General features: G+C 48.4%; 1 protein-coding gene across 1 annotated transcript in view; it reads left to right on the top strand.

The window, feature by feature from the left end:
- Positions 1 to 10,391, top strand: part of ABCC6 (ATP binding cassette subfamily C member 6) — a 99,726-nt gene that overhangs the window by 21,670 nt on the left and 67,665 nt on the right. The window contains exons 8-11 of the mRNA XM_007950587.1: positions 1,100 to 1,300; positions 2,316 to 2,493; positions 5,296 to 5,457; positions 8,595 to 8,687. Of these exons, the coding sequence (XP_007948778.1) occupies positions 1,100 to 1,300; positions 2,316 to 2,493; positions 5,296 to 5,457; positions 8,595 to 8,687 (634 nt within the window). The remainder of the gene's footprint in view (positions 1 to 1,099; positions 1,301 to 2,315; positions 2,494 to 5,295; positions 5,458 to 8,594; positions 8,688 to 10,391) is intronic.

The following is a 10,391-nucleotide window of genomic DNA, read 5'->3' as shown; positions in this document are numbered from 1 at the left end:
ATTTGGATGCCTTTGATTTCCCTTTCTTGCCTTATGGCCCTGGCTAGGACTTCCAGTACAATGTTGAATAGAAGTGGTGATAGTGGGCATCCTTGTCTAGTTCCTGTTCTCAAGAGGAATGGTTTCAGTCTCTCTCCATTGAGGGTAATATTGGCTGTTGGTTTTGCATAAATGTAAGGCTGTAATTCTTTACAGAAGTATATTGTCTCATCTTCCTCCCACAGAGCAGCTGGTGGGTTTGAACCGCTGACCTTGTGGTTAAGAGCCAAATGCCTTATGCACTACACCACCAGAGCTCCTTGCCTGGCACATAGTGGGTGCTCAGTACATGTTCGTTCTCATCACCATCCAGGAGATATTGGGGGTGTGCTCCTGCCCCCACCCTGAACCCACTCTGACTATCTTAAAAGTGGGTTCACCTTGAAAACATTACGTGAGTTAAGGCAGTCACAAGTGAACAAATACTGTATGAGCTCACTTATAATATAAAATAAGCAAATATATGGAAACCAAAGATTATTGGCGGCTGCCAGGGGTGGTAGCACAGTACTTGTAGCGCTCGGCAGCTAACCAAAAGTACTTCTAACTGAAAGGATGGTGGTTCAAACCCACCAGCTGCTCCACAGAAGAAAGATATGGCAATCTGCTTCCATAAAGATGTATAGCTTTGTAAACCCTATGGAGCAGTTCTACTCTATCCTATAGGGTCTCTATGAGTGAGAATCAACTTAACCAATGGGTGTTGTTTGTTGCCTGGGGGTGAGAGGGAGGTAAAGGGAGAGTTTTTGTTTAGGGAGCATTTGAGTTTATGTTAATGGAAGTAGAATATTTTGGAAAAAGAGATATTGGTGGCACAACATGAAAACATGTAATCAATGCCTTTGAATTGTAAATGGGGAGGTGGTTGTGCTGGTGAATATTTTGATGTATATATTTTCACTATGGTAAAAAACATAAAATAAAAAGTAGGTTAGCTGGTTGATAGGAAGAAGGAGGTAGAGAGTGAGGCTGGTTCCATGCACACTTATGTCCCTTTTTGGGAAAATAATCCTTTAACATCTGAGTGTACATAAAAGACCAATTTCTCTCCTTCCCTAAGGCACGCCAGGGTGATGTTTGAAAGGAAAGGAGACCGTGGTGCAGAGGCCCAGGAGACCGAAGCCTTCCTACAGGAAAAAGAAAATACGAGGAACCTGCTGTTGGGTGCCATCTGGCGGATGTCCTGCTCCACCTTCCTCCTGGCGACCCTCAGCCTTCTCATCAGTGATGTCTTCAGGTTCACTGTACCCAAGCTTCTCCGGTGGGTCTAGACCTTGGGTATCTTGCTAAGACCTGTTGTCCCTTAACAGCATCTCTCCAAGGCCGGTGGGGCTTCACCTCTGCTTCTGCCCTCTGCCCGTGCTCTGTCTTTCACAGCCTCCTGGTACAGGGCACCAGAGGGTGGGTGAGAAGGATATAGAGGAAGGAAAAACATAAATGAGAAAGTGACTGTCGGCAGGGAGGGAAAATGAGTTCACTAACCTGACTGTATCAGCTTTCATTGGATAACAAATCATCCCAAAATGTAGTGGCTTAAAACTGCATGGGTATTTATTTAGCTCATGATCACGTGGGGCAGCAGTTTTCTCTGGGCTCAGTTGGGCAGTTCTTCTGGCCTGGTCTGGGCTCACTCCTATGTCTGCAATCAGCTGCTAGGTCGGCTGGAGACTGGCTAGTCTGAGGTGGTCTCAGCTAGGATGGCTTGTGTCAGCTCCACATGGTCTCGTGGTCTCTCATGCTCCAAACGGCTGACTTAGCCTTGTTCATATGGCGACTTGGCAGGCTTCCAAGAGATCAAGAAGAAGCTGTGTGCTCCCTTGGGCCTGGGCTCAGAATTGGTACAATTTCACTTCCATGTTACTCTGTTGGCCTAAGCTGGTCACATGGCCAGCCCAGATTCAAGGGATAAGGACAGAAGCTCCACCTTTTGGTGGGAGGAGCTACAAAGTCAGATGGAAAAGGGGTGTGGACAGTGGGGGAAATAACTGTAGCCACTTTTGCAAATAATGTACCAGACTGACCCTCCATACCTGGCCCAAACCCATTGCCAATCGAGTCAATTCCAACTCTTAGTGACCCCTATTGGGTTTCCAAGGCTATAAATCTTTATGGAAGTAGATTGTCTCATCTTTCTCCTGCAGAACAGCTGGTGGGTTTGAACTGCTTGTTTTACCCACTACACCACCAAAGCTCCTTCCATACCTGACTAGGTTTGAGCAAAGGCAACATCCCAGGCACCTCCTCTTACCAGCTGTTCCCTCTCCCTCTGCCCCAAGCTTTTTTCTGGAGTTTATTAGCGATCCCAAGGCCCCAGCCTGGAAAGGCTACCTGCTTGTGGTGCTGATGTTCCTCTGTGCGTGCCTGCAAACGCTGTTTGAGCAACAGCACATGTACAGGTTGAAGCTGCTGCAGATGAGGCTGCGGACTGCCATCACCGGCCTGGTGAACAGAAAGGTGAGCCTTGGAAGGAGGACTCAGGCTTCCCTTCTCTCCCTCCTGTCCTAACTTGCATGAAATAGTTCCAGCAGAAAGGGTGAGGCCACTGAGCCAATGACACTATCAGTGGCTGAGAACTTCTTCACGACTCTGCTAACACACACTCCACTTTCACCTTCTTAGCTATTTCCATTAAGACCTTGCATAATCTAACCCCTGGGCACCTCTTGATCTGCTCTTGCCACACATGCCATGTCATACACGTCCCATCCCATCACACAACCACTCCTCTGACTCCTATCCCCTTCCAACTACATAGGTCTTCCTTCAGTTCCTCAAAAACACCAGGTTTTTTCCTCAAAAACCACCTCAGGACCTTTGTACCTGCTGTTCCCACTGCCAGGACACTCCTCCCACCCTACTAATTAACTGCCACTCAACCCTCATGTGGATAAAGGGTTAACTCGCTGGCTGTGTAGAACCCAGATAAAGGTGGCAATAGAGCTTTTGGACAAAATTACACAACTGGTTGGTAAATTGAGGCTGGGCTAGAAGTCTTGTCGATTAGCACAGCTTTGGGCTTTGAGAGCCCTTGGAATGTAAGCCCATGAAGCTGCTTCAAGAAATATTGGCTGCTGTGGGGCCTGAGACATCCAAGCTGCAGTGGAGCCTACACTGTTCAGTGTGAGTCTCATTCTCTCACACTTGAGCTGGCACCTAAGGGAGGGGAACAAAGAGAACAGCTCCCGGATGGCCGTGCGGGTGGCTCCCGAGACTGTCCTGCTGGCCAGCTGTGTTTCCTGACCCATGTTCTCCTGAGCATTTGGCAGTAGATGTGGCCTATCCATTCTGTGTGTGTAGTTGAGCCCTGGAGAAAGACTGCCTGGAGGGTGCTGCCCTTACCAATCTCCCCTCTCCTATTGAGCTCAGACCTGACTACTCTACCTCTGCATGGCTGCTTCCAGCACTGGGCACCACTGCTGTGAAAGAACCAATTACTTAGTTAAATAGGTTTGATTATTTATATTTAATAAAGAATTCATTAACTCAGAATCTAGCCCTAGAAGAGTGAGCCCCCTGTCTCTGTTGTGCACGCTGTCCTCCCAGTACCCAGCTTAGTGTGTATACTCAGAAGTAGGTGCTTAATAAGCTCGCTGCTGTCAAGACGATGCCAACTCATAGTGACCCTACAGGACATGGTAGAACTGCCTCATAGTGTTTCCAAGGTTGTGTTCTTTATGGAAGCAGACAGCCACATCTTTCTCGCACAGAATGGCTGGTGGGTTCAAACCACTGACCTTTCAGTTAGCAGCTAAGCACTTAACCACTGCACTACCAGGGCTCATTGGTGCTCGTTAAAGATGAGTTAAATGAATGAATTTCTGCACTCAGTCACTACCTCACTTTTTCCTTCACATACTCAGCAATCATTCCTCTGGAAAGGATTGCAAGTAGAACTTAGCCTCAAATGGGTTGGATGGGGACCACTATGACCCCAGGACTGGGGCACATTTGGGACTACCAGAGAACCAGGCTGGTGCCGGGGAGGTATGAGAAATGACATAGGCTAGTTGGTTGATCCCACCACTGCTCTGTGTGTCGTACTGTGGTAGTTCGCTGGAACTGTGAGGCTGGCAGCTATGCCACTGGCATTTCAAATACCAGCAGGGTCACCTATCGTGGACAGGTTTCAGCAGAGCTTCCAGACTGAGACAGACTGAGAAGAAGGACAAGGCTATCCACTTCTGAAAAATTCCACACTTATGAATAGCAGTGAAATTGGACCGGGCAGTGTTTCATTCTACTGTACGTGGGGTAACTGTGAGTTGGAGCCAACTTGACAGCACCCAACAACGACAACAATAAGATGGCTGGGCCCTCTAGCCCATGTAATGCCTCAGTTGTCCTGGATACAAGTTCTGCCTTAGCTACTTACAAGTCCTCTGAGTTTAGGCAAGTAGTTTAACTTCTCTGTGCCTCAGTTTTCTTGTTTATAAAATGAGGTTGATGATCCTGTATCTCACTGATTCTACTCTCATATTTTTTTTTTCACTTTTTAAACCTCTGAAGTTGAGATGTGTCTTATGTATGTTAATTTAATTGGCAGTGATTTTTTTCCCTTAGTGATGCAATAATAGGAAATGTTTTATTGCTGAGCTTTTAGTTGAATGAAATACAGTGATACCTGCTACGCACAGTTGTGCACATCACAGAAAAGGAGGAAGCTGTGCATCTAGCATAGTACCTGAGACCGTTAAACCAGAACTAGTTCCTGTCAAGTTGACCACAACTCAAAGCCGCCCCCTGTGTGTCAGAGCAGAACTGTGCTCTGCGGGGTTCTGAAGGCTGATTTCAGAAGTCGATCACCAGGCTTTCCTATGAGGCGCCTCTGGGTGGTTTCAGTTAGTAGCCGAGTGCCTAACCGTTTGCACCACCCAGGGACTCCCTGGGATATAATTAGCACTCAGCAGATGATCATCCGTGTCATTGTCGCTATCCCAGTGTCTTTGTTATCTTGTTTATTATTATTATTCATTACTATTTTATCCAGTGCTTTACAGAGCATTTTTGCTTCTGTTACATCCCTCAGCTCTCACAATGGCCCTGTGATGTTGGCTGAGGAGGTTTAACCAACTTGTTTTACAGATAAGGAAACTGAGGCTGGAGGGAAAAGAGAGTTGCCCACAGCCACTCAGTGTCTGGAACCCAGGCCTGCCAGGTGGCCGACCTCTTGCTTCTGTCCTTGCTGTGGGCCACCCTGCCCCAGTCCTCTCCCCTCCTTCTCTCTGAGTTCAGGTGGTATCTTTCTGCCCCATCCAGGTCCTGACTCTGTCCAGCGGCTCCAGAAAGGCCAGTGCAGTAGGGGATGTGGTCAACCTGTTGTCCGTGGATGTGCAGCGGTTGACTGAGAGCATCCTTTACCTCAACGGACTATGGCTGCCGTTCGTCTGGATCCTTGTGTGCTTTGTCCTCCTGTGGCAGGTGTGGCGGGGCTGAAAGAGCCTCTGAATTCTCCTCTTCTCCTTCCTCAGTCCATCTCCATCTGCACACTGTAGGCAGGTAAAATGGGAAAAGGGTTAGTTTTGGGTGCTCTAAGCATCACCCTCTCTAGGCCTCACTCTCCTTGCCTGTAAAATAAGGATGGAGATGCTGATGCTGATGATGTTCATACACCTTGGGTTTGATGTTGGGTATCCACTAGGCAGATTAAGCATGTCCTGAAGATCCCAGTAAAACTGGAACACTATCAGCCACCAGAAAAAAAGACAGAAAAAACATTTAGGGGAAAAATTTGCTACCTAGTATTCAGAAAGTATAGAGTAGTCATCAGCTAAAAATCAAACTTTGACTTCCTTACATTTATTTGTGGTGTATATTTTAAAGAGTATAGACCATAGCTGAAGATCTTGGGTTTGAATCCTGCTTTTACTACTAACTAGGTATAAAACCATGAGCAAGTTACTGAACCTCTCTGTGCCTCGGTTTCCTCATCTTTAAAATGGGCATAGTAATGAACACTCGTGCCCTGCCCTCGAATTGTTGAGGCATTCAATGTGTTAATCCATGTAAAGTGCTTAAAGCAGTGCCTGGCACACAGTTGTACTTTATAGTTATTTGCTAGTATCACTTTTCGTTATGCCTGGGGATTGTCTGAATATCTTATGCTAGAACACTCCAGGGGGGAGTGCAGGGCTTGGAAAAGGTTTTCGGTAGAGGGCTAGATAATAAATATTTCAGGTCTTGAAAGCCAGACATCTCTGTCACATCCTCGACTCTGTGGCTTTAGTGCAAAAGCATCCATGTTGTTGCTGTTGTATGCCCTTGAGTCAATCCCCACTTGTGGCACCCTTACAGGACGGAGCAGAATGGCCCTACGGAGTTTCCTAGGCTGTCATGTTTACAGGAGCAGATCTCCAGGTCTTTTCTCCTGCAGAGCAGCCAGTGAGTTCAAACCACTGACCTTTCAGCTAGCAGCTGAGCACTTAACCATTGCATCACCAAAGCACCTTAAAAGCAACTTAAAATGCATGGGCATGGTTGTGTTCTAATCCTGGTTTCTTTATGCACACTCAACTTTGAATTGCATAGAATTTTCATGTGTCATGAATATTATTCTTCTTTTGATTTTTTTTTTTCCAACCATTTAAAAACGTGAAGAGCACTCTTGGTCATGGGCTGGCTGTATAAACACCATAACCCACCACCATCAAGTCGATTCCATCTTGTAGCAACAGACTAGAACTGTCCCATAGGGTTTCCAAGGCTGCATAAGTCACTGTGAGTCGTGACCAACTCGATGGCACCTAACAATAACAACAATCATTATGGAAGCAGACTGCCACATCTTTCTCCTGTGGAACAGCTGGTGGGCTCGAACCACCAATCTTTCAGTCAGCAGCCAAGCTCTTAGCCACTGCACCACCAGGCCCAATATACAAGCACAGGCAGTAGGATTTGGCCCTCAGGCCATAGTGTCCACTGGCCTCTGAATAGGGATATCATGGAGATGATGTCTGTGAATGTTGTAGTGCGTGCTGTCGTTATTATGGTGCCCCTACTACTGTTACCAACCATCCCGTGTGACATGGGCCAGGACTTTTCTGACTCGTTCACACTGAATTCCAGGACCTGACACGCATTTGGTGCTCAGCAAGTACGCATAGAATGCTTTGAACAGTGCCTGGCATACAATAAATAAAATATTAGCTGTTGTTATTAGGAAGAAGAGAGGGAAGGACGAGGGGGCATGCCACCCTTTCCCTGGCTCTTGGCAAACCATTCTTAGCTCAAAGGGTCACCATAAAATCCTGGTTGAGAGAGGGGCCTTGGGTTGTACAATTAGATGCTACCATTTTCTGCCAGAGAGGAGAAGTTTAACCTTTTGCTCCCATATCTTTGAGTATTTTTCCAATACTGCTGGTGGGCTGATGTTTGTGGGCACTTCTCCATTTAGCCTCTGAGTGGCACCATGTCAGCACACATAAAATTGCTGCACAGATACAGTAAATGTGCTAGCTCAATTCCCAAGGAGATTAGCAAACAGCTGTTCTTGAAGGATGAGATGGGAAACTGAGGCCCACAGACAAGGGCAAAGCAAGGCTCATCTGGAGAATGAGCCTGATTGGCCACTGGAGGTATCAGGAAGTGAATTTAAAAATGATTGCTCCTACTCTCTACCTCCTTGATTTCCAGATCAGAAACCAAAGCTGTGAAAGTCTCCTAAAATTATAAAGCTGGTCAGAGGTAGGGTTGCCCAAGATGTCCAGTTAAGTTCGAATTTCAGATAAACAGCAAATAACTACTTAGTATAAGTATGTCTCAAATAAATCTGGTAATCCTGGTCGGGGACCAATAAAGACTAGGATAATAATTGATCAGATGTGCCACACTCAGCATGTGCCACATCCCATCTTCAGCACTTGACCTTCAATCTGCTTGACAACCAGGTTGTGAGTTGGCACGGACGGCAGGATAGAATGCTGCTGGTCCCGCACATCCCTGTGACCCCTTGGGGACTGGACCATTGGCTGGTTTTCAGAATAGATCACCAGGCCTTGCTTCCCAGTCCATTTTAGTCCAGAAGCTCAGCTGAAACCTGTTCAGCATCAGAGCCACATGCAATCCTCCACTGACAGACAGGCGGTGGCTACACATCAGGTGCACTGGCTGGGAGTTGAACCTGGGTCTTTTGCATGGAAGATGAGAGGATTCCACCACTGCCCCATGCAGCAGCCAGAATCAGTGCCATTTTACAGATGACTAAACTGCATCTAGGTAGGGTAAGTGACTTGCCCAAGGCCAGTAAGTGACAGTGCTAAGATTGGAACCCAGGTTCTGATTTCAGAGGTCTCAGCTTCACTCCCTTGCTCTGCTTGTCTTGATGTATGTCTTAAATATAACACCCCTCCCCCTACACTGTGTGAAGTGGATCATCCCCCTCTCTAGCATAGAAGGACCCCATTTTCAGCAGGCCTCTCCTTCCATGGACTATCATGGTCTTAGTCTCCATGACCTAGTGGCTGCCACCCTCTGACTCCCTGGATCCCCCCACCTCAGAACCTACACTGACCAGATCCCTCAGAGCCAACAGCTGGGCTTTTGCCCCCTTCTGTTTCCAGCTCCTGGGACCCTCTGCCCTCACCGCCATCGCTGTCATCCTGAGCCTCCTCTCTCTCAACTACTTCATCAACAAGAAGAGGAAACACCATCAGGTTTGTGCCGGGAGAAGGAGCAGGCCAGGCAGGCACCCTCAGGAAGTAGGGGTTGGGAGCTTCCAGGGCCAGGCCCAGCATTGGTGCAGGCGATGGAGGAAGGCAGGGTGGCCCTTCCAGCTGTGAGTCTTGCATCTTGCCCCTCTCTCTGACGACCCCCACTGCCTTGCCACATTTTGGTGAGAGGTGGCCCATCCCCCCAGTGTGCAGGCCACATACCAGGGGTCTTCTTTGATGCCTCCTTCTCTCACACCCAGTCCACCAGCAAATTCCATCCACCTCACCTTCTAAAGTCATCTGGGATGTTGTCCTTTCTTCACACCTGCAGCCCTCTCAGCCCCACACCCCTCCTACCTGAGTCCTTGCAGCCTCCTTCCGGCTCTACTTTGCCCTCGCTCCAACAGCCTCTTCTCCACATGTCACATCCTCTGCCTAGAACCCACTGGCCTTGTTTTCCTCAGAGTCAAAGCCCGAGTCCCAGCAGTGCCCCTGTCAGCCGGCATAATCTCCTGCCCTCACCTCCTGGTCTGCCCCTTCCTCCTTCTATTCCCCCTGCTGCTCCCTCTGCCTGAGCACCCTTGCCCAGATTGCGCTGCCTCTCCCACCCTCCCCACCCCAGTTACAGCTTGCCCACCCTCACCAGCTCCTTCACCTGCTTGGCTTTCCTCCCACAGCACCTACCTCTCTAACCTGCCGGGTGTCTTCTCTGGCCTCCGGCTCTGGTAGTTACTGTCTCTCCTGTGTCAGACTGTTAGCTTCCCCAAGACAGGGATTGAGTGTTTTTGTTCATCAACGTGAGCTCTGCATTTAGAATAGCACAAAGATGGTGCGCAATACACATTTGTGATTTAAGGAAGGCGGGGAGTTGGGAAGAGAGGAGAGGAGGGGAGATAAGGATGGAGTACCCAGTAAGCTAGGTAAGCACAGGCTTACTTGTGTTTACTTACTAATCTGTAGTGAAGAGTTTCACATGTTTTTCACATGAACCTGTTCAATACAGATTAGTAAACAAGCACAAGTAAGCCATGCTGAAGGAGCTCTGGGGGTGCAGGGTCTAAAGCATTTGACTGCTAACCAGAACGTTGGCAGTTCAAACCCACCAGCTGTTTGGAGCAATCGACTTCTGTAAAGATTGACCACCTTGGAAATCCAGTGGCGGTCACTGAGTCAGGATCCACTCAGCGGCAGTAAGTTTTTGGTAAGCCATGCTTACCTTGCTTGTTAGGTAATCTGCCCTAAACGTACCCCCTCCTCTTGCTTCACTGCCCCATCCCCCTTGCCCATCTCTCACGTGGACTATTTCCCGACCTCCTCCTACCTGCTTCCTCAGCGACATTCTCCAGCCCCTCTGACCATGCCCCTCCCTGGGGGAGGCAGTAGACCCCACGCTCCTCTGCCTGACCTGCAAGCCTCTCCATGGTCCAGCCCACCCATCCCCACACTCCTCCTCTGGACACCTCAGGTTGAGTGGAGCCCTGCTGCTTCCGGTGCCTGGGTCCTGCTGTTTCTCTCTCCCTTCTTCCCTTCCCTCCTCCCTTCTAGCTTCCCTCCCGTCCCTCTTTCCCTCCTCCATCCCTCCATCTTACCTACCCTCACTTAATCTTTCAGTCAGTGATGTCATGATAGGGATGCAGAGGGGGTGACACCAAAGCCACTGTCTATAAAATTCTTGTGCAGTGCTTCAGGATAAATTTATTATTTTTG

The sequence above is a fragment of the Orycteropus afer genome, unplaced genomic scaffold, assembly GCF_000298275.1.
Source record: "Orycteropus afer afer isolate SDZICR_OR568_19922 unplaced genomic scaffold, OryAfe1.0 scaffold00281, whole genome shotgun sequence".
Lineage (NCBI taxonomy): Eukaryota > Metazoa > Chordata > Mammalia > Tubulidentata > Orycteropodidae > Orycteropus > Orycteropus afer.
The sequence above is the reverse complement of the archived record's forward strand: the minus strand, read 5'-3'. Positions and strand labels throughout refer to the sequence as shown.